The 22,333-nt window shown below is 37.6% G+C and overlaps 1 protein-coding gene across 3 annotated transcripts in view; it reads left to right on the top strand.

Moving 5' to 3' along the window:
• dennd2b (DENN domain containing 2B) overlaps positions 1 to 21,803 on the top strand; it is a 58,393-nt gene extending 36,590 nt beyond the window's left edge. For all 3 annotated transcript variants that reach the window (XM_065267720.2, XM_065267721.2, XM_065267719.2), the window contains exons 9-20: positions 358 to 542; positions 1,186 to 1,295; positions 1,763 to 1,832; positions 3,793 to 3,870; positions 4,355 to 4,495; positions 7,953 to 8,101; positions 16,666 to 16,843; positions 17,706 to 17,747; positions 17,947 to 18,058; positions 20,629 to 20,871; positions 21,135 to 21,221; positions 21,315 to 21,803. In XM_065267720.2, coding sequence (XP_065123792.1) covers positions 358 to 542; positions 1,186 to 1,295; positions 1,763 to 1,832; positions 3,793 to 3,870; positions 4,355 to 4,495; positions 7,953 to 8,101; positions 16,666 to 16,843; positions 17,706 to 17,747; positions 17,947 to 18,058; positions 20,629 to 20,871; positions 21,135 to 21,221; positions 21,315 to 21,343 — 1,424 coding nt within the window. In that variant the 3' untranslated portion in view covers positions 21,344 to 21,803. The remainder of the gene's footprint in view (positions 1 to 357; positions 543 to 1,185; positions 1,296 to 1,762; positions 1,833 to 3,792; positions 3,871 to 4,354; positions 4,496 to 7,952; positions 8,102 to 16,665; positions 16,844 to 17,705; positions 17,748 to 17,946; positions 18,059 to 20,628; positions 20,872 to 21,134; positions 21,222 to 21,314) is intronic.
• Positions 21,804 to 22,333: the final 530 nt, after the last annotated feature.

The following is a 22,333-nucleotide window of genomic DNA, read 5'->3' as shown; positions in this document are numbered from 1 at the left end:
CACAGTCTCTGTCATTTATTTAATTAATCTTTCGTGCACTTAGAGGACAAGTGCGCAAAGTCAACGGATTCGGCCAACAAAACGGTATTCCTGAATGGTATAAGGCAGAGATTAAGCAGATTTGAAGGTATTTAATGAACACATCTCACTTTTAACAGAGGTGGCGTTTAGCGGCTTTTACATCTGAGCTCCTCATTTATTTAACCACAGTATAAATTTGAGTATGTGCATTGCCTGAGAACCAAACTCATGACCTTGTGCTTGCACACTGCCCTACCATCGTGCTTGTGAGCTACAGAACATATCATTAAGTCTCCTGCCGTGTATTGTCTAAAATATGTTGTATTTTTAACGCAGCCCACACACAAAGGCTACTGAAGCTGCAGTCAATGCTGTGCCGTGCACCCAGTTACAGGACGCTAGAGCTGCAGTTGATCGAGTGGCAGGAAAGGGAGCTCTTTGAGTACTTTGTTGTGGTCTCCTTGAAGAAGAAGCCCACCAAAAACTCTTATACTCCAGAAGTCACCTACCAGTTTCCAAAGGTGAATATCTTGAATGAAATCAGGGAAAATACAGTTTAATTCACATTTATGGTTTCATCTGATGTCTGATGGCACACTATATCATTCTTCCTTCTATAAGGTCAGTACTGTCAAACACAGATCATGACTGGGGGAAGATATTTCATTAGTTCCTCTTCTGATGTAATAAGGGCCCAGATTTATTTTTACGTTTACATAGTATTATTTATTTTTCATCAGAAATGCGGTCATGTAATTTTGGACCAGTGTCGTGTTTTGACCCAAACAGTGTTTTAGAAACAAGGCTACAGATTTAGATGCACTTAGAGCTGTTATTGTTTAGACATATTGACAGTAAGTGGCGTAAGCAGGAAACGGTTGCCATAGCGATCATGTTTAGTTAGAAAGATACTACTTTAATTAGCTGAGATCTGCTTCAGTGATTGTGTCCCCTTGAGAGGCTGAAATATGTTGGCACGCTCCCAAACTGAGGGGCAGCCTCTTGTGCTAAAATGGAACAGAGGACCGTTGGTGACACAGGGCGAGGGATTGACCTCATGTGGGGGGGTATTTTGTACATAATTCACATAGTAATGAAGGCCTAAAAGGAAAGATGTGCAAAAATAGCAGTTACTTACTGGTTTTTCTCATCTGACCCTCACAGTTAGAGAGACTTACTAAGCAGATGAGGGAGGCTGAGCAGAGACTCAAAGCTATCCCACAGTTCTGCTTTCCAGATGCCAAAGACTGGAGCCCGGTTTCTGAATTTAACAGGTAGAGCCATTTCCTTGTCTGCCTGCATTATCAGTACCATGATTTTTAACATTTAAGGCCAGACTGGTTTAAAAGCACAAACACAGCGTGTGTTTATGCTTTTCGCCTCCTTGGTGGGGAAAAATGTGTTGAAAGTAGTTCGTTGAACCGGTATGTTCACCATTACACCCACATTGTTTGATTTGGATCATTTGGGAAACACAATCTCATAATCCATCATCTGTACTGCTATAAGTATATACTACTAACACTAAAATCTCTGGAAACCAATAAACTTTCATTAAGTTTTGCAAGCTTTTTGATTTTCGTGCATCACAAAGTCTTTAAAGTCATCAAATGTTTTCACACAGTTGTTACTCCTCAGGGCAAAGTCATCAAGAGCAATAGTTTTTAACACTTTATCTACTTATCACCTGATCTACATGGTGGTTTGAGAACTAATGGTGGCTGTCTTTGATTTGCTGCAGCGAGACCTTCTCTTTCATGCTCACCGGAGAAGATGGCAGCAGACGCTTTGGGTATTGCAGGCGACTCCTGGTAAGTCTCGTTCGGTTCTCATAATAAGAACACTATGATTTGCCTCTATTGTTTTTGTTAGTGTAATCATATGTGTACTGCACTGTACATTGCGTCACACTTCGTGATGAGCATATGGAGTTTTAATGGCGATTGGTCAGCCAAAGTAAATGTTTGGTTTGCTCTTTTTTTGTTTCGCTCAAAGAGAAGCAGTTTCTCGTAAACATTTCCCCTCCGGTTTAATGAGAGTTTCTCAGGAGAAGAGTGGAAACGAGAAGCATCAAAAGTGTGTCATTGAAGCGTAAGCCTTGGTCGGTTTGCGGTGAATTTCGTTTTGGATTGCGGTGATGAAGTGTATGTTTCGTGCAAGGAGGGCCGAAGTCTTTTATTTGTGATTGCGCAATTAAGACTTTGCAGCTTTCTCTTTATTAAACGAAATGCATGTTACTGAAAGACTCTTGAATCATGATCTCAAACATTTGTTCAACACTATAGATCAGAATTGTGTTATTTTGCATATTCAGAACTTGCTTTTTATATTCGCCTGTGTTGTTTAGTTTTGTGTTTTGAGTGATTCGTTGTTGATGGGTTTAAATTCTTTCTCAGCCTGCGTCTTTTTAAGTGTCTGAATGGCCCAGTGGAGAGTAATGTTGACTGTGTTCCATGCAGCGAGGAAGTCCAGGGGCTGGCATGAGGGCAGAATTCCTGAGGATTTGAATCCCGCTCAACATGCTTGAATTAATCACCCATTTGTAAAAAGTCAGCAGAGGAGAATTGCATACCTAATATGGACAAGAGGAATGGGGATTCTTTATGTCTGTATGTTTTCAGAGACACTAAACCTGGCCGGCCTGTCGATTGTTTGGTGGATTGTGTGTGACATCTCATTTATTTTGTGGAGCTGCACCTGTGCTGTGTTTACACTGGACATTCTGGATTCGTTTTAAAACGGTTTATTTTTAGATCGACAACATGTGCTATTGTGTATGTTTAACATTAGGATATGTCTAAGGATATTTTTTCAATATACAATCGTTTATAAAATTAAAGGGACTGTAAGTAGGATTTTAAGTGTTTTACTAATCAAAATCAATGTCTTTATTCATAAATATGTCCTCATTGGTGTCAAATGACCTCTGCCAATGATCTGACTTTTCTTTGTAAGCTTAGAAATTTTTCTCTTTATTTACATTGTACTGGTAAGTCTAAGGACGCTTAAATGTCGTTCCGCCATACTGTTAAACTATAATAGCAGAGAGGGACAAAAAGCACTAGCCTACCAACGCGTTTCCACAACGCGTTTTCATTCAGAACACGTGAACCAGCTGAAACGGACACGGAGATCAGTATTTACATAACGGCTATCGTAGTTGCAACACACATTTGGAAAAGCGAGGCGCTAGAGAGCACTATTTGTTTGAATGCAAAATACAATTTTACCACTAGATGGGGTAAATTGTACTTACTGTCCCTTTAAGTATTTGTCGACAAGTTTAAAGGAGGTGATTAGTTAAATAAGTTAAATTATTTCAAATTATTTTTAAATTATGATGTAGTTCTCATTCAAATGCACCTAAATCATTTTAATGTGGCTTTTATGTTTTCAAGCTACAATTTTTGCGAGTAACAACTGGTTATTATAGTTCCACGCTCTCTCTCTCTCTCTCTCTCTCTCTCCATTTGTATTGGTGCTAAGACAACCATCAATAATCAAATATTCAAACTAATCACTCAGAACATTCCAGCTACAACCCAAAAATCCCCTGGAAAGCATCCGCAACACAATTCATGGCTGGAGACACCACCAACATATTTTTCAAAACATTTTCAAAAAGTTTTCTCAGTTTCAGATCTCATAGACAGTACCACACAGTAAATCTTTAGTGAAATCTGTAGGTTATGTTAATGTTTTGTTATGTACCCCTAAGCAATGTCATGCGTGTGATTTAATTGCTTGTGTAATCTTTCTCCGCACCTGCAGCCAAGTGGGAAAGGGCCTCGCCTTCCTGAAGTGTATTGTGTCATCAGCCGGCTGGGCTGTTTCAACCTGTTTTCCAAGGTGAGCTCAGGCTTGCTCATACACACACACCTCCACCACGCAGCCACACTGTCTCTTTGGCTGTCAGACATGGCCACAGCTGGAGCATGGCTTGTGTTGGCATTGAGGAACATTCGCTTTAGTATAAACCCACTTTAATCCTTCTCTCTGTCTGTCCTGTTAAACATCTGCGCTTACTTCCTCCTTTTCCACCTTCCGCTCATGTGAAAGTGAGGATAAAGTATGTAACCGTACTGCATCCAAGTATAGCTATCATAATATTTTATGGAAATCTGCATTAAGAGCATGTTTTCAACACTTCTGTCAAATCTTGTAAACTTCATGCAGTAGATGAAAACCATGTCTTGGTAGAGACAGGTCAGAATTTTACAGACTTCCAGGCGCATGTATGAAAGAAAACAGAGCGTGTTATATTGATCACTACCTGAATGATATGGCAGCCAGTAGCAGTGCCATGGTTCATTCATCATTCATTTCCTTGCAGATCCTGGATGAAGTGGAAAGGAGGAGAGGGGTGTCAGCTGCTTTGGTCTACCCTTTTATGAGGAGTGTGATGGAATCTCCTTTCCCAGCACCAGGCAAGACCATAAAAGTTAAAACCTTCCTGCCTGGAGCAGGAAATGAGGTTAGATTCGTCTTTCATACTGTATAAATACACTGCTCTGTTATCAACTGTAGATTAGATTTATTCATCTGCCATCAGTGCCTACAGACACCATAAAATCTACACTCAGGTTACCTTTAAATTGACATATATAAGCCAGAAAATATTAACCAATAGTATTACAGCATTAAGCCGTGAGAGAATTTTAAGGGATGGTTACACCTGGTACTAAGATGCGTTTTGGTCGATCGGATTGCAGGTGGATGACACTTCCAGTTTTTCTGAATTGCTAAAACACTTAACCCCAATCTCCAAATTCATAGTGGCCTAAACCCATTTGTCAAATCAACACTCTCTTTTTGAAAAACTCTTCTCACTTAAACACACATTTACATTGAAATGCATTTTTTTTTCAAAAGTTGAACATAACTACAACACAGTTGTCATCAAGAAAACACAACTCAAAAATGTACACACCTTTTTCCGTTTGTTTTTTTTACTAATTGTGTGGATTGTAAACAGTCTGAGAGGAAGATGAAAAGTATGAGGAAGAGCAGGACACTAGAGATGATGCAATTGGCAAAATTTGCTTTTGGATTGCTGACTTTTTACAAAATACCAGTTCTGCTTACAGTAATATTGACAACTGGCTATTACTTGCAGGACTTACAGTAAAGTATTCACTATATTCACTGAACTAAACTTGTGATTACAGTACTAGAGATTTTTATTAACAGTATTTATTAAGTGTGTTGTTGTTATATACAATAAACATGTATTTTTCTATAAACAGATGTCCTGTATGTTGTGCTTTCCATTTTAGTGTCTAATGGATGCTCTGTAGTGTTTTATATTATTGACTCATGTGTGTATGATTTGAAAGCTTAATTTGATTTTGAGTACAGCTGAAATCGTTTTGAAGGAATTGTAAGATTTTGCTTAAAGAGTCAGGGGTTCTGTGAATTTAGTTTGACAATTTGGATTTGTTTTTAAGGTTTTGAGAAAGTGAGGGTTTAAAAAAATGCAGGTGTAAATACAGGTGTAAACAGGGTTTAAAAATGTTTTGAGCTCATTCACTTTCGACCACATTCAGAGGTAGTCGAAAATGCATTCAGCCGGATAAATATTTTGGTAAAGAGGCTCATGTTGTCAAATATGTTTTGCACATATTTACACAAAACGATCTAAAAATGCCATAATTATCTTTGTAAAAACAGTCTGTGCGTTAAATGTAAGTGGTTAAGAAATTAACTGCATAGTAGCCTACTGGATCCATGCACTTCCTCTCGAAGTGAAAGTATGATGTCTGTTTATAATGTTAATCAAACAATGGCCAAAGAAAAAATCTTTTATTTGTCTTGTTTGACAACTGCAAAAAGGTTTAATCTATACTTAATTTACACTATACATGATTAGACTATGCATGCAGTATTATAATAAACTTGATTATGTTTTTTACAGACCCACCTGAAAAATATTTGTATGCTTTTATATTATAATTAATTAATAAATTGTTATATTATATATTATTTGTTTTCTATTACTGACCATTCTTTACAAATATGTTTATACGGTCAAATCAAAATGTATTCAGACACCTTTCATTTCACATTTCACACATTTCCACAGAAAAAACACTTTTTTATAGTCAATTTTCTTAAAAGAAAAATCCAGATAATTTACTCACCACCATGTCATTCAAAATGTTATTGTCTTACTTTGTTCAGTCGAGAAGAAATTATGTTTTTTAAGGAAAACATTGCAGGATTTTTCTCATTTTAATGGACTTTAATAGAGCCCAACATTTAATACTTAACTCAACACTTAACATTTTTTTTCAACGGAGTTTCAAAGGACTATAAACGATCCCAAACGAGGCATAAGGGTCTTATCTAGCAAAACGATTGTCATTTTTGACAAAAAAAATAAAAAATATACACTTTTAAACCACAACTTTTCGTCTAGGTCCGGTCCAGCGCGACCTAACGTAAATGCGTAGTGACGTAGGGAGGTCACGTGTTACATATATAAAACGCACCTTTGCGGACCATTATAAACAATAAACTGCCACAAAGACATTAATTAGTATCAGTTGACATACAACAACGTAGGAACGGTCCTCTTTCTCCACACTTGTAAACACTGGGGTGGAGTTTCGCATTCGTCCTCTGTGACCTCTTGACGTCATGACGTATTGCGTGGGGTCACGCTGCCGCATCACGACCGTTTCTAGACAAGAAGTTGTGCTTTAAAAGTGCATATTTTTTATTTTTATTGTCAAAAATGACAATCGTTTTGCTAGATAAGACCCTTATGCCTCGTTTGGGATAGTTTATAGTCGTTTAAAAAAACTGTTAAGTATTGAGTTAATTTTTAAATGTTGGGCTCTATTAAAATGAGAAAAATCCTGCAATGTTTTCCTCAAAAATCATAATTTCTTCTCGACTGAACAAAGAAAGACATCAACATTTCAGATGACATGATGGTGAGTAAATTATCTGGATTTTTCTTTTAAGAAAATGGACTATTCCTTTAAGTAAAACATGGTCAGGTCAAAGGCTCTGGATAATTTTTGGTCCTAAATATCTCAAAATCAATTTTACTGGTATGTCACAGATTACTTTATTTTTCTTTACAATATACATGTCCTTGTCCCCCTCACTTTTAAGATGCCCACTACACCTCTGATGTTTATTAACAACACAGGCAGCAGTACTCTGACATCATATAAGTGCTCATCAACTTGAAACGCCATTTCTCCCGTTCGTGTTTTAACAGCTCCCATAGACCACCCCTTCAACGTAATCAAAACAAAAGAGACATTAAAACACCAGGTGGGAACGGGAATTTGTCTCGTCCTCTCTCTGACTCATCTTAATACCACGTATAAACAGGGCCATAGTTTAATCAGCAAACATTAAAAGGGACATTTCACAAGACTTTTTTAAGATGTAAAATAAATCTTTGGTGTCCCCAGAGTATGTATGTGAAGTTTTAGCTCAAAATACCCCACAGATAATTTATTATAGCAAGTTAAAAACGCCACTTTGTAGGTGTGAGCAAAAATGTGCTGATTCCTTTAAAATGCAAATGAGCGGAACTCTGCACTAAATGGCAGTGCCGTGGTTGGATAGTGCAGATTAAGGGGCAGTATTATCCTCTTCTGACATCACATGGGAAGCCAAATTTCAATGAGTTATTTTTTCACATGCTGCAGGGAATGGTTTACCAAAACTAAGTTAATGTGTTGATCTTTTTCACATTTACTAGGTTGATAGAAGCACTGGGGCCCCAATTATAGCACTTAAACATGGAAAAAGTCTGATTTTCTGTATCACTCAGAAATAAAGTTTTACAAAGGACAAATGTGTGAACAATCATATTAATATTGTCTTTAACACCTATCCTTAAAGAATCTTTGTTTTCACCACATTTTTATTGCCCATTAGTTAAATACAGTGTGTTTTATTTTCCCCAGGTGATCGAGTTAAGAAGACCCACAGACTCCAGACTAGAGCATGTGGACTTTGAAAGCCTGTTCTCCTGTCTAAGCGTACGACAGGTGGTACGTGTTTTTGCCTCGCTCTTGCTGGAACGCAGGGTCATCTTCGTGGCCGACAAGCTCAGGTAAGACACCTCGTGTGTTTGCTTGTTTATCCAGTCAGCGTGTCTGAATGTTTCCATGGCATCCCGCTTGTACTTTTGAGCAGATGAATTTGAACCGTGAAGCGCAAGCGGCATTTAATCTCGTATAACACACCATTCATTCCCATGAGAAAGTTTCTGCTTTTTCAGACCAAACATGGTCAAGCAGTCCTCCCAAACTGCGCTGTGTTTCTGAGACACGCTGACCACTGTGACAACAGCAGTCTGAGTGTGGGCTAACAGCAGATGTTCTCAATAACCTTTTCCTTCACTGATCTGCAATGTCACTTCCATTTTTCCATCTGCTCATTCCGAGCCCGTAGAATAACATCTGCTCCAAATAAAAAAGATTTTTATCTTGTTGGGTCATATCTTTGTCCTGGTAATGGTGTTTTTGTTGTTGTTGTGTTTGGTTTTTAGACGTACTCTTTTCTTGTCAAGAACACAAGTTAAACTCAAGCTTAGCGGTCATCAAAGTATAGGAAAGCGGCCATCGGGATTCTGAATGGAATACCGTTCATATTATTGGTCTGAATGTTCCAGCCAACTATCTTAGCTTAGCGAAGCAGCAAATAGGCATATTTCGAACCCAGTTCAGTTTAGTTTGTGAGTGCCCGACCGGCGCATCTGTTTAATAGCAGCCTTCCATTGTGGTTTTGGTCAACTGTGACCCGACGACTGCTCCGCTGCTAAATTAATCAAGGGAGGCATGTTTTGACCACACCCTCCCAACACTGGGCTAAACTCCCAGGAGTCCCTGCTGATCTAAATTCAGAAGTGGGTCAGGCCAAAGACAGTGCTTTGCTACAGTAGATCCACTGGATGTTGTTTTGGAGCAGATGAGATAGGGTTTCGCGCCCCCCTCCGAACCTTCATGCTTGCTCATGTGGCCGGGCATTGGGGGTCATTAGGGAGTAGGTTATTTGTGAAAGCCTAATCTCCACAAATCATCAGGCAGTTTAAACAAACAGCAGCGGGGTATGTAGGGTGGGCAGTTACTGTGAAGAGAAGGAATGTACTTCCTGTGTGAGTGACTGCGCGTGTATTCTTCTCTTATTGGTGACTGTGTTGTCACTGTGTCACAGATATTTGCAGTATCTATAATAATCAACAGTTTAATAGTCACCTTTTTTTAGCACAGCTCTGTTATTAGTACCTAGAGTGCTGACTGATTCAGTCAATGCTATTAAAGGATATTGTAAATCATTTGTTATTCCACTGTTAGAAAAAATTGTCCAAATATATACCCTGGTCAGAGCTGATGGTGTAGTGGGCAGTGCTTTGACATATGGACGTACTTTCTGTGTCCTTTTCTGATCCCATACCCCTCTCTTCACCCTATTCATGAATATCAGCTGACGTCACTCACATCTCAAACTTGTCTTCCGCCATTTTGAGTACCTGAAGTGGAAATGCCTTCAATATGTTGTGAGCATCAAAATTGCTATTTTTACAACATTAAGAAGGCTCGACACAACATGATACTCAAAGTATCACCTGTGTCTCTAGACGTGAACTCGAGTATTGAGAACATTGTTTGTGTGCATTAAAAAGAAGGTTTTGAACAACTGACTTTGGTTGTTTTGGTGTCCGCTTGCCGCCATCTTGCCAGTCAAGATGTATCGATCTCCGAATGTGACGTAAGGAGGGAGGAGAGTAAAGATGGATAGCTCCTAAAGCATAGTTCCAATTAAATGCACGGATAATTTGTTGTTTTGTCGCAAGTAAAAAAACAATATTGACCTTCTTGTTGAAAAAGGAGCCTCATATGAGATTCATTCATTCGCATTTGGAGATTGATTCTTTATGTCTGACAAAGATGACGAGCGGACACCAAAACAGCCAAAGTCAATTGTTCAAAACCTTTCTTTATAGTAAACACTGTTTACACAAACAACGTTCTCAATGCTCGCGTTCATGTGTAGAGGTTCAGGTGATACTTCGAGCAAAGTTTCATGTTGTGTTGTGCATTCTTAGTGTTGTAAAAATAGTGGTTGTTCGGTAGCAGCGGACAGCGGCTGGAAGAACGCATCAGGGATCGAGTAGGCATCACACCCTAACCAAGAAATTTTTTTAAAGTATCGTTTCTTTTCATGACGGTCGAGGTGCGAAGTCTTGTCTTTCGTAGCCATTTCCCGTATCCGAAAAAATCATAGACAGTAAAAGATAAGAAATACGTAAATTGTAGCAAGCCAGCCTACTGGTACTCAGTAGGTACTCAAGATGGCGGCAGGCAATTGGAATGATGTAAAAGGTCACATGACTGATATTCATGATACCCATTCGGCACATATATGTATACATTGGATACCAGTATGTACCTCTGACTTATAGTATGAACTCTTTGGTGCAAAGCTGTACTTTTAGAAAGCGTATAGCTCCAGTGACAGATGGGCTACATATTTTTTTTTTGCATTATTGTGCTTTATGTTTTAAATCTTTCCTTTATCATCTAGTTCTTAACAATGTGTACACCACAGGTTAAATTCTTATTTTTTCAAGAATATTTAGGATAGCAATGCAATGTTTTTCTTTGAATTAGCTGAACAAAAGTAGTACGTTCTATTTTGTTGCTTCAAGTACCATTTTCAAAGCCTGTTCTTTGCCAGTAGGTTTGAATAGACTTGCAGTATTGAACTCACACCCATTATCATAATAGATAAAGCTCTAGTTACAACATAATATGCAGTTAAACTGAGTATTGACATTCCATGGGTTTGGCCCTGTTAAAAACAGGATAGGTGGATTGGCAAGATTTGATCCAGGCCTAGATGTTGCCCAGCAACCTAAGGTAGATAAGGGGCAGCATTAGAGGGAGGTAGCAAACTCTCCTTTCGCCTACATACTGTAGCTCTTTTGGGAACGACCCCTGCAGTCTAATTCCAAACATCTCTGGCAACATTGTGTATGATGTATGTCTCTGTGGCTTGTAATGTATATCTGCTGCTTAGGATCCGACAGAAGTAAAACTCACTCCATGTTAGGAAATGCTTTCCTTGAGATTTCACATGCTCTTGTTATTTAACCCTTTCCAAACTCAAGTTGTGAAGCTTTAGATATCCCGTTTGTTGTTCCGTGAGAGTTTCTCGTATTTGTGAGCGGCAAACTTTTTTATTAGTTGTGTAATTGCACAGGGAACACATCTGATATTCAATCAAGCTGCCGCTCGACTTCCCGGAGGAATTTAGCTTTGATTATTGATTAAATACATTCATCACCCAATCAGTTTAGATGGATTAATAAATTGCTTTTAAGCACTTTGCTTTTTGATTGCTGCTAGAAAAAATTCCTGTATGATTACATTACACTTATAATAGTCATTCAATGACAGGAAGGAGTTAAATTCTCTGAGGTATTACCTGGTTTTTATCTATTTTGGTCATGTCTAAAATGCTTCCCTTGTCTTGGATACAATGCGTGTGCAAATGTAGGTGTAGCTGCTGATGTCTGTTGTTGACACAAAGCTCAGAAAAGCAGGAGTAGAGTAGAAGAATATATAAGAAACAGGAAGTTCAAAAAAATGAACTGACATCAACTTTTTGTTTAAGTGATCCTGGCATAATGCACTAAATATACTTTGTATTCACTGGGCAAATGTGTTATGTCTTATTCAAATTCTTCTCTTTGATTTTATTGCATAATAGTGGGAACAAACTACTTTAGCGTAAACTTTGCCTAATTGCCATGTGCAGTATGTGGAAAAATATGCAGAAGATAACTAACTAACTTTGAACAAGTCTCTTTGAACATTCTCATTGTTTTTGACGCAACACTGCACATGAGAATGTATTCAATTCAGTTTGGAAAGTTAAATCGGACCATATGTCTTTTGGCTCCGAGCAGACTCCTGTATTTTTACCCTTGAGCTACTTCTGTTGTAAATTATTCTTTTCAAACCATGAGTTATCTTAAAGAACCAGATCTTTTGATTCTTTTGAATCATTTTTTTCAGGGTGCCTCACATAAACTCCAATAAACATCCCAAAGTTGGCTGTGAGGTTTGGACTATTGGAAAAAAAAATCATTGTCATTTAGTATGAACCAGCATTTTAGCTACATCTAACATTGCTTTTTTTGTTTTTCTAGATCAGTAGGATCTGTTGTTTCTATTGTTGAAAAAAGTGTGTAATGTAAAAGAGATTTTTTGTGAGCATTTGTGCATTTGTGAAACATTAAACCATCCACACAATCAAATAATTTGGTCCCTCACTGAACGTGCCTTAAATCATTAAAACCCCTTTATACAAAATAGCTGCCTACTAGTTCTGTCTGATTCAGTGGAGTCGGTCACAGTAGCAGCAGTTTAATGTACTTTGGTTTTTTAGAGGATTCAGCAAGTGTAGAGGAGTGTTTGGACTGGTCTAATATAAAATGTGCTCCTTTTCCCAGGAGTTCATGCCTCTGAGGCCTTAGTTATGCTGACATTCCAGGTATCAGCTATCAGAATCTGCCTGTTTCGCCTATGGCTAGGTTTTTAAATCTTTTCTCTCATCCCAGTGTGAACATGTCAGGATGCATGATGCAGACTCAGACACATAGAAACACAGACATCTCCTGGAGTCTTTTAACTGCTGGCAATGAAATTTTATATTTTGATTTGATTACAAATGCAAACGGCTAATTCTGCTAATTGTATTTGCTAAATGTGCACAAAAACAAGATTTTATAAGAATTCCCAAATCAAATTTGTTCTGCAAATGGTTTTGAGACCTGGCACAAGAGCTGGAGCCATTTCATTCTGTTAAAAACAGATGAAATTTGTATATTTGTAATTACAATAAAAGAAGGCAGTTGTCTTATTCCTCATATAAAAAATAGACATAAGAGCTTGTATGTTCAACAGCAGTATAAACGTTTCATCGGACGCATGCTCGTTGTCGGGTCTGTATGGAACTTAACTTCCGGTCTCTGTTTGTTTAATGCCTGGTTAGTGGCTAAAGTAAACTTGGGAACAAATACCTCGTCGAAAATAACAAATGTTTTGTTTTCCTAAAGACGAAGGGAGATGGCGATCATGTATCACTGCTATGTGAAGAGAGGTTTGGCAGCGATCTATAGTTATAGTTAACATTGTAAACATTATATAGTACACATTTTACACAGTAAAGTTAGCACGGTGTAGTTTCTATACACTTTAGATATGATATATGAACTAAGGTAATCTACTTGTTGTTTATTTTGCTTGTTTACTACTCTAAAAGGACTTTGTTGTTATTGATTCTTAGCGCAGTTTACCTGAAGTTACGTTTTTTCCATGAAAGCCGTTTGTTTATGTTGTTACTGTTGAAACCATCTATAAGAGATACATTTATCTTTAGTTTACTGTCGGCATACCAGACTTTTTCACTGGTTTCAATGCAGATCCTCTGTAATTCGTGCCTGGAGTCATTGCAATTCTGTTGGCTTATTTTCTCTGTCTCTGTGTACAGTATGTGGGCCTGTGTGGTAGACAAGACAGATGGAGATGAAAGAGAGAGAGAGAGAGAAAGGAGGGTCAGCCACTATTAACAAACTGGGGACCGTGAGAAGGACAGTGTGCTGTTTGTGTTCTGAGCTCTAGTTGTAAAATCTCATGGCTGCTGTAATATCAAGGTTCAGAGAAACATCCTCTGCAAATGTGTCGTTTAAGTAAGGAAAATTTGACGTTGGGCTGTTGAATTATTTGAAAATAATTTACACCCATGGTGGTAATGTGGCATGACGCGAAGCGGAGTCAATTATTCAGCTTATACCACAGTTACCACAGACATTGCTCTGGTGGTTATTTTAAAGGGTACATTTAACAAAACTTTTCTAAGATGTCAAATAAATCTTTGGTGTGTCCCCAGAGTGCGTATGTAAGGTTTAAGCTCAAAACATCCCACAGATAATTTATTATAGCATGATAAAATTGACACTTGTATGTGTGAGCAAAAATGTGCCATTTTGGATGTGTCATTTTAAATGCAAATTGGCTGATCTCTGCACTAAATGGCCGTTCCGTGGTTGGATAGTGCAGATTAAGGGGCAGTATTAACCCTTTCTGACATCACAAGGGGAGCCAAATTTCAATGAGCTATTTTTTCACATGCTTGCAGAAAATGGTTTACCAAAACTAAGTTACTGGGTTGATCCTCTCATATTTTCTAGGTTGATAGAAGCACCCGGGACCCAATTATAGCAATGAAACATGGAAAAAGTCAGATTTTCATGATATGTCCCCTTTAATACATTTGATCAGAAAAAGCATTCAACAGTCCCATGGTATAAATGAAAACACATGTGCTCCTCATTACATCATCATTTGCCTGAAGTGGTTTGAATACAAGCAATACAAAAAACCTGACTTGCTGTTTATATTGTGGGAACATTTTAACCTTTTGTGTTGGAATGCCATTATTGGAACTTTTTGACACCTGCAATGTGATAAGGGACACACTGGACGATTTTCAAATCTTAACCGATTTTAAATCCATAAAAACGCACTCCTCAGAACGCACACACATAATTCGACCAGACAACAAGACCACACGCCTGATGACGCAGTAACGATTTCAAAGTGACATGAGATCTCACAGAAACGTGAGATCAAACGTGACTTGAGAAACATTATAAAAGCACTTATATATAAGCACTTATTATAAAAGTACTGTTGTCATAGTTGACACCACACACCTGATGTTTTTTTGGACAAAAAATGCTGTGCTAAAACACCAATCGGTCCACGCCCTCCTTTCAAACGCCGAGGGTGCAAATCTGGCTTAAAATCTTCACGTGTGCGGCCAGCCTAAGGGAGTGTTCATAATATACAGATTCAGGAAATACTTTGTGTTAAGTAAGGGATAATGTTCAGCCAGCTGGTTGGGATCCTGACAGGGTGATCAAGACCCTATCACAAAGGGGATGAGTCTTGTAGAGTATCCCCCTTTTTGCAAAACAACTGGCTGGCGGTACATAATCCTGCTTATTACATGGCTACTTGCCTTGTGAGTAAATATATGGACACAAAATATTAATTTAATATATGTTTTTATAGCTTATATGTGAGAGAAGCAAACCTTCTGCGAAGAAAAAAACTTTCATAATGTTTCTAAGCCAAAAGACGCATTCAAGCAAATGATCATTGCACTGAACATGCATTTGGTTTAAATAATATTTATACTGTAAATATATTCTGATTGGCTGAGAAATGTTCCATGGTTGTTGATTATTTTTTTGATAACTTCACACCTGACAGGTCAAATGTCTTAAAAATAGGCACCAGAGCGATGTTTGTGGTAACCGTGGTATAAGAGGAATAATTGACTCCTGAATTATTTGAAAATAATGCATTATTTGTTTTATTTTCTTATAATTCAATGGCCTGTCGTCAATTATTCCTTGCATGTGTAATATGTGTGTTATTAATTATGCATATTTATATTAAATTTATTTGCAAATATTAAAATGTACTGTAGCTGCAGTTCTGTAGCTGAATAAGGCTTTTATGCTTTAGTTAGTTGCTATCTTGGAATAACCAACCTCAGAATGTTGCAACTGTCCAATCAAAATCAAGCATTTCAGAGCACCATTTAATAAATAGAAGGTCACAAATGTATTATAAATTTCTGATTCAACTTACAGAAAACAGCAAAGGTTTATCTGAAAATGAAAGGATTGGTCAGTTATGTTTTAAGGCTATTAGTAATTGGTCAGTTCCTGTCAGTGTGTTTAGGCACCTGAGGCTTAACCAATAGAAAAACTTTTTTTTTGCATTTTTGTTTGGTGGCTCAGACACTAAACACTTCACCAACTTAACCAAACATATTGTGTGGGATCTAGAGAGCATTAGTTTCATCAAACTCCCATTCAGAAATGAAAACGATCATATCAGTGATCCTTAAGTTCATTCTTCATATTGTGTCCTTCACACTCCAAGCTATCATTATCTGCACAGGATTCAATGTATCCGATGCTCTGAATGCCACTGACATTGTAAATAATATACCAGAAAATATCATTTAAATATCACTTCTGTGGCTATTTCACTTGCTTTGCACTCATATTCCTTTGTCCCCTCAGTAAAGCCAGAATAAACTGGAAATCCTGGGCTTAGTATACTTTTTCCAGAGCTAAATCTTTTAAAGGGGACATATCATGAAAATCAGACTTTTTCCATGTTTAAGTGCTATAATTGGTTCCCCAGTGCTTGTATCAACCTAGAAAATGTGAAAACGAACAACTCAGTAACTTTGGTAAACCACTCTCTGCAAGCTTGTGAAAAAATAGGTCATTGACATTTGGCTCCCCTTGTGATGTCAGAAGGGAATAATACCGCCCCTTAATCTGCACTATCCAACCACTGCACTGCCATTTAGTCCAGAGATCAGCTCATTTGCATTTAAAAGGACACACCTATTTATCTATATGGTATTTTGAGCAGGAACTTCACATATGCACTCTGGGGACACCAAATATTTATTTGACATCTAAAAAAATTTTTTATGAAATGTCCCCTTTAAAAATGTGTGTGTGATATGGTGTGAAAGTGATGATTGACTCTGTTCTCTATTTCTTTCTCTTCGCAGTACTCTTTCTAGCTGTGTTCACGCAGTGGTGGCTTTGCTCTACCCGTTCTCCTGGCAGCACACCTTCATCCCTGTGCTACCCACTTCCATGGTGGACATCGTCTGCTGTCCTACTCCGTTCCTAGTGGGTATTCTGTCCAGCTCACTCCCCAAACTCAAGGAACTGCCTGTGGAGGAGGTATGGACATCAGCTATGCTTGCAAATCTCTCCCACATGTTGTCACAAACATTGCAACTCCCAGCTGGGCTGTTGTCACCTATCATGTTTGTCGTAATAGGACACTTTGTCAAGTGTGTACATGTGTGCTTGGCTGTCTACCAGCTTTAATGAGACTGGAATATCTGATTAACTGTCATCAGATCTGGGAAGGGAACTCAGTTTCATCGCCCCTGGATATGTGCTAAAAAATGTCAGTAAATAAACACAGTCTTTGCGCAAATATATGCAGATATCGCAAACAGATCTTGTATTAAAAAAAATTTCTTCTGTGTGATGATGTTTAAATTCCATTGAATATGATCTGCCTGAACACTGTTTTTTTCCATGATGTTTTCCCAAATTGCTTAGAATATGTGAGAAGTGTATAAATAAGCCAACTTTTATGGATCCATAATGTGGTGTCAGCAACTAGCTCAGCATTCCCATTCAGACTGTTTTCTTTCTTTATTTTGGTAAAGTGCTGCCCACAGGACACTGCCAGCTCGGTTCATCATTAGTCTTTGGCAGTTTGTACATTTTGCAGCAGTCACCGGCACTTTTTCCAAATTGCTCTTGAGATTCTTGTACTGGTCACAAAGGGTGACCCTCTGCGGTAAAAACATCTGGAGGCACACCAAGTTATGATGCTTGACATTTTTAACATTGGGTTTAATTGGTTGTCAGCCTCCATCTGTTGTGAATCAAATTCTGGACATGTTATGATGTGCAAGGCTCCCACAACAACTGAATACAAAGCGATTAAACACTGAATGATGCTACTCAATGTTTAAAATGCTCAATAAGGGAAAGTGGAAATATAATATTTCTATTTGTGTTTCAGGCTTTGATGGTGGATTTAGGAGCGGATCGCTTCATCAGACAGGTTTGTTCATAAACATATCTCTCCACACCAAACCGATAAACTATCCCATGGCCACAGTGCCAGCTGCGATGTCTACACTTCGCAGCTGCATGCGTGTGGTCGCTAGGATCTGAGAACAACCACGGAATGTTGAGTTACAACAAAAATGGCGAAACAAAAAATAAAAAGTCACACATTAATCTCAAAACTGTGTACACAGATGGATGACGAAGCCTCTTTGTTGCCACGCAAACTTCAGGCTGCGCTGGAACAAGCACTCGAACAGAGGAGTGACATCATCAATCAAGACTCAGACAGCGAATCAGATGAAGGTAAAGTGACATTGTTATGTCAAATGTTGTATCATTACCATGAGCTCACTGATGTAATTGCTTATTAGGGTGGTCCTTATAATAGGTCAATTTTTGAAATGTTCACCCCCTACTCTCACCCCCTAAATGTGTTAGGACATCAATAAAAACACACTGTGCAAATTTTTGAATTGTTCCTGCAATATCTAGAGATTGCTCAAAGCCTTTAAATATTTCCGAAATCACATATTTTTGCAAAAACTGTACCACAACACACATAAAACTTGCTTCTTGGAGGGTAACTTTGTTCCAGTCTCTTCTGATCCGAGTAATCATAAAGCAGGCTTGCTCCGTGATGCTTCAGCCATTGTCTCAGTGTATATTGTCTATTGTGCTTCATTCACATTGAAGCTTTCTTGCTTTGAAAGACGTATCACAACTAAAACAGGAGTTTTAATTGCATGGAGCATGGTCAAATAAGTCCATTGCTGCCATAAGTATATACACTCTTAAAAAATGGTTCTATATCGAACCAGAAATGGTTCTATCACCCACTTCATATATGGAACCCCCAAATAATTCAATATAGAACCACTTTAATGGGTTCATTAAAAAGAACCCCAAATGGTTCTTTGAATCAAAGTTAGATGGTTCTATTTAGAACCATTAAAGGTTCTTTATTATTATGAGTAATTTATTATTGATAATAAATATCAATTTATTATTGATTCTATATAGAACCTCAAGGAACCTTTTTTTTAGAGTGTATTATTAAGCAATTATACATGCTAGCGCAAAGTATCACATAATACGTGAATGTGTTAAACTTCAAAGGTCTTGAGCAACCTCTAAATATTCATTAATATTGAAAAAATTGAAATTATATTGAAAAGTATTTATTAATTTATTTATTCAAACATATTGGTGGGGTGAGAGCATGAACTTTTAAAAGTTGAAACTTAAGGACCACCCTATTGCTCATAATTAAAAATGCTCCCTATGTAACATTGGCTATGGTTACATACAAAAATTCTGTCGAACCGACTGAATTTAATCCAATTGTGGGTTACATAAATACAGTTTTCATGCACCCTAACATTGCAATCTGATTAAAATGTTTCTTTACATGTACATTATATATAAACCGATCTAAGCGTCTGCATAAGCGCACAGCCAGAGTTGCCAGATTCTCTTATCAAAATCATCCCAGTAGACATTCAAAACTAGCCCAAAAGCATCTCAATGACTAATCACAGCCCAAATACCAATAACTGATCAACGAAATTGATAACAGTAGACCTAATCTGAACTCCCCAAAAGTGGAGTTTACGCTTTATCTCTGGATAAATGTACAAAGTCAAAGTTGAGTTGAGTTGGAGAAAGTTGTTCTTAAGAAGTTTTCAGATATACACTACTGTGCAAAGGTCTTGGCCCACCATGCTACCATTAGATTTGTTGTTATTGCAATTGTATAGTGATCTCTTTATTAGAATTCAACCAGAAATACAGGAAATGTGTATGTAGTATTAAAAACAGTATAAAAGTATAAGCTGAAGTGTCAAGTATTAAGAGTAAACTACCCTTCCACTTGAGCAATAGCAGGCAGCTGCAGGATCTCTTAAACCTAAATGAAATTAAATCCTAATTTCTAATCCAAATCGAATGACTTCAGGGCTTCAGTCTCCTCAAAAAGCTCAAGATGTGTTTCATGTTATCAGAGGTTACACTAAATACTGACTGATGCCTGAAGAAAACATTTAGATATGAAAATTTTTTATGTTTTTACTTTTGTGTACATTTTTCCTGTATTTTCTGTTTGTATTTTAAAAAAAGTGAAAAATAAATATGGATGGACATTAAAACTTTGCCTAAACAAAGCTGGTGAAGGTGGCCTAAGACGTTTGCACAATACTGTAGGAAAAAAAATTAACTTTTCTAAAGACACAACGCTATTTTATTGTTTAATGTTATGTTATAAAACTACACATGAACGCTGCAGAATGTACAGCACATAACCCCATTACACTAATAATGCGTGTTGCCATTGCCTTGTTATTGCAAGTTTCTGTGACGAGAATCATGTCAGCCGTAAATAAGAATAAGATGGACGTGAGCTTGAGCACATTCTTCTGCGCATGCATTCGATTGAGAAAATACTACGATGTACCTTTGCATGCAACCAAATAATCTGTTTGTAATCGTGTTGATGGCTTAATCTGATTGAAAAGCCTTTGTGTAAACACCTTTATTAATACAATTGAGGTCGATCGGATCTAAAATTTAGATTGTATTGAAAAGGGTGGTGTATAAGATCATCAGAAAAAACTATGCATGTAAACGTGTATAAACTTAAAGAGAACAGTGGGGTTCGCTTTTATGTGATTAGCAACATCTGACTTCTCTGTATTTCATTTCCTATTTACATAAAAAAATTTAACCACCATGAAAATAAACTAAATCAAACCTCATGCTGTGTAGAACTGTGTTATGAAGTGTTTTATATTTTTCTGTTTATTCTTAATGGAAAAATAAATGGTCACAGTTTAGCTTGATTTATAATGAACCCCTATCATTTTTCTCCCTCTTCACAGAGTGCACCACTAATCTGAACAGTGTGGTATCAGAGGCCTTCATTCGTTTCTTCCTGGAGACCATTGGACACTATTCCTTGTTTCTCACCCAGGGCGACAGAGGCGAACGCATCTTTCAACGCGCAGCCTTCCGCAAGTCTGTGGCTTCTAAGAGCATCCGACGATTTCTGGGCGTTTTCATGGAATCCCAGATGTTTGCTGGATTTATCCAGGATAAAGAGATGAGGAAATGCAGGGCCAAAGGTAAATTGCGCTTGACCTGTTAACTAAAATGAGAAGCGACTTCCTGAACAACTTCCCCTGAACTATGATATCCTATTAGCCTGAGACCATTATGACTAATCTGAAACCCACACCCAGCATAATCATAAACTGTTTGTTTATGCCTTTTTGATGGGGGGCATCTCTTCTGTTTGAAGTTAGATCTTTACTGCCACCTTCTGGTCACCAGAAACAATGCTTTTGACAGGATGAGTTGTTTATATCTGATTGTTTATCTTAAACAGGTCTGTTTGAGCAGAGAGTTGAACAATATCTGGAAGAGCTGCCAGACACAGAGCAGAGTGGAGTCAACAAATTCCTGAAGGGTTTAGGTGGGTCCAACACAGCAGTTTTGTGTAAAATTATTAAAAAATATTGTTTTTTATGAAACATGTCTTGATATATCACTATTTGATCTTTTCCAGGGAATAAACTAAAAAATGTTTTATCGTGAAACCAAATACTGTGGACATTTTCTACAATTCCTTCATCTGAAGACCTAACATGGCTAAGTCATGTTAGTTGACACGCCATAACACGTGTGTTGTATGTTCATATTTTTTGTACATATTTATTAAAATTGTGCTTTTAATTTCACGTGTAGCTCTGTTGTTAGCTTTCCTGGTACCCTGTAAGTGACACTAGAGAAATAACAGGATGGTACTTGACAGTATAAATGGTTTTGTTGCAATATAACTTCCACCGTAGAGATAACTGTATTGAGCTGGCTGAGATAGTATGAATGGAAACTTGAATGGAGAGGTGCATGTACAGTGGCTGTGTAGTATTTAACGCTAGAATTTCTCCATGAATTGTATTTTGTACATTTATTAACACATGAAGAGTATAATTACCTTATTTGCAGTGTTTTATAAAAAATAAAATAAACAATAAAGCATTTCTGTTAAATCAAATCTCTTTTGATCAGCTTTGTTTGACAATCACCATAAAAGCTGGTTGGTGTAGCTATCTGTTGAATATTAATATCCTTTGGCCTTTTGGTGTTTAAAATAGCCACGATTCATACACTGGGAATTTTATAAACAAACTTGTATATGTATACATTATTAAACGTGTCCTGAATATGTACTGCACAAGTATTAGTATTGTGTAGTGTTGATGTGACGACAATAAAAAAGTACAAGATCGATATTTTGAAGACAGAAATCTTGGATAGGCAGTTTATAAACCCAACAGTAATGAAAGCATTTTCATTGTATACTCTACTTTTCCCTCAAACACTTAGCCATAATATATTAAAGCAACACTATGTAGTTTCCGTGTAAAAATGACTTACAGCTCCCCCATGTGGTTGAAAAGCGCAACAGTGCCTGGTATCAGACACTCTTCTGCAGGCAGGGGGAGGGGCGTGGCTGTGTTTCCTACCCTCCATCGCCACTTTCAGAGTGTGCTTGTAGCAGCTAGGAGGCTGCTCAGGTTGGAG

Source organism: Paramisgurnus dabryanus, chromosome 2 (assembly GCF_030506205.2).
Source record: "Paramisgurnus dabryanus chromosome 2, PD_genome_1.1, whole genome shotgun sequence".
In the NCBI taxonomy this organism is placed as follows: Eukaryota; Metazoa; Chordata; class Actinopteri; order Cypriniformes; family Cobitidae; genus Paramisgurnus; species Paramisgurnus dabryanus.
Note: the sequence above shows the minus strand (reverse complement) of the source record. Positions and strands in the feature narration are given on the sequence as shown.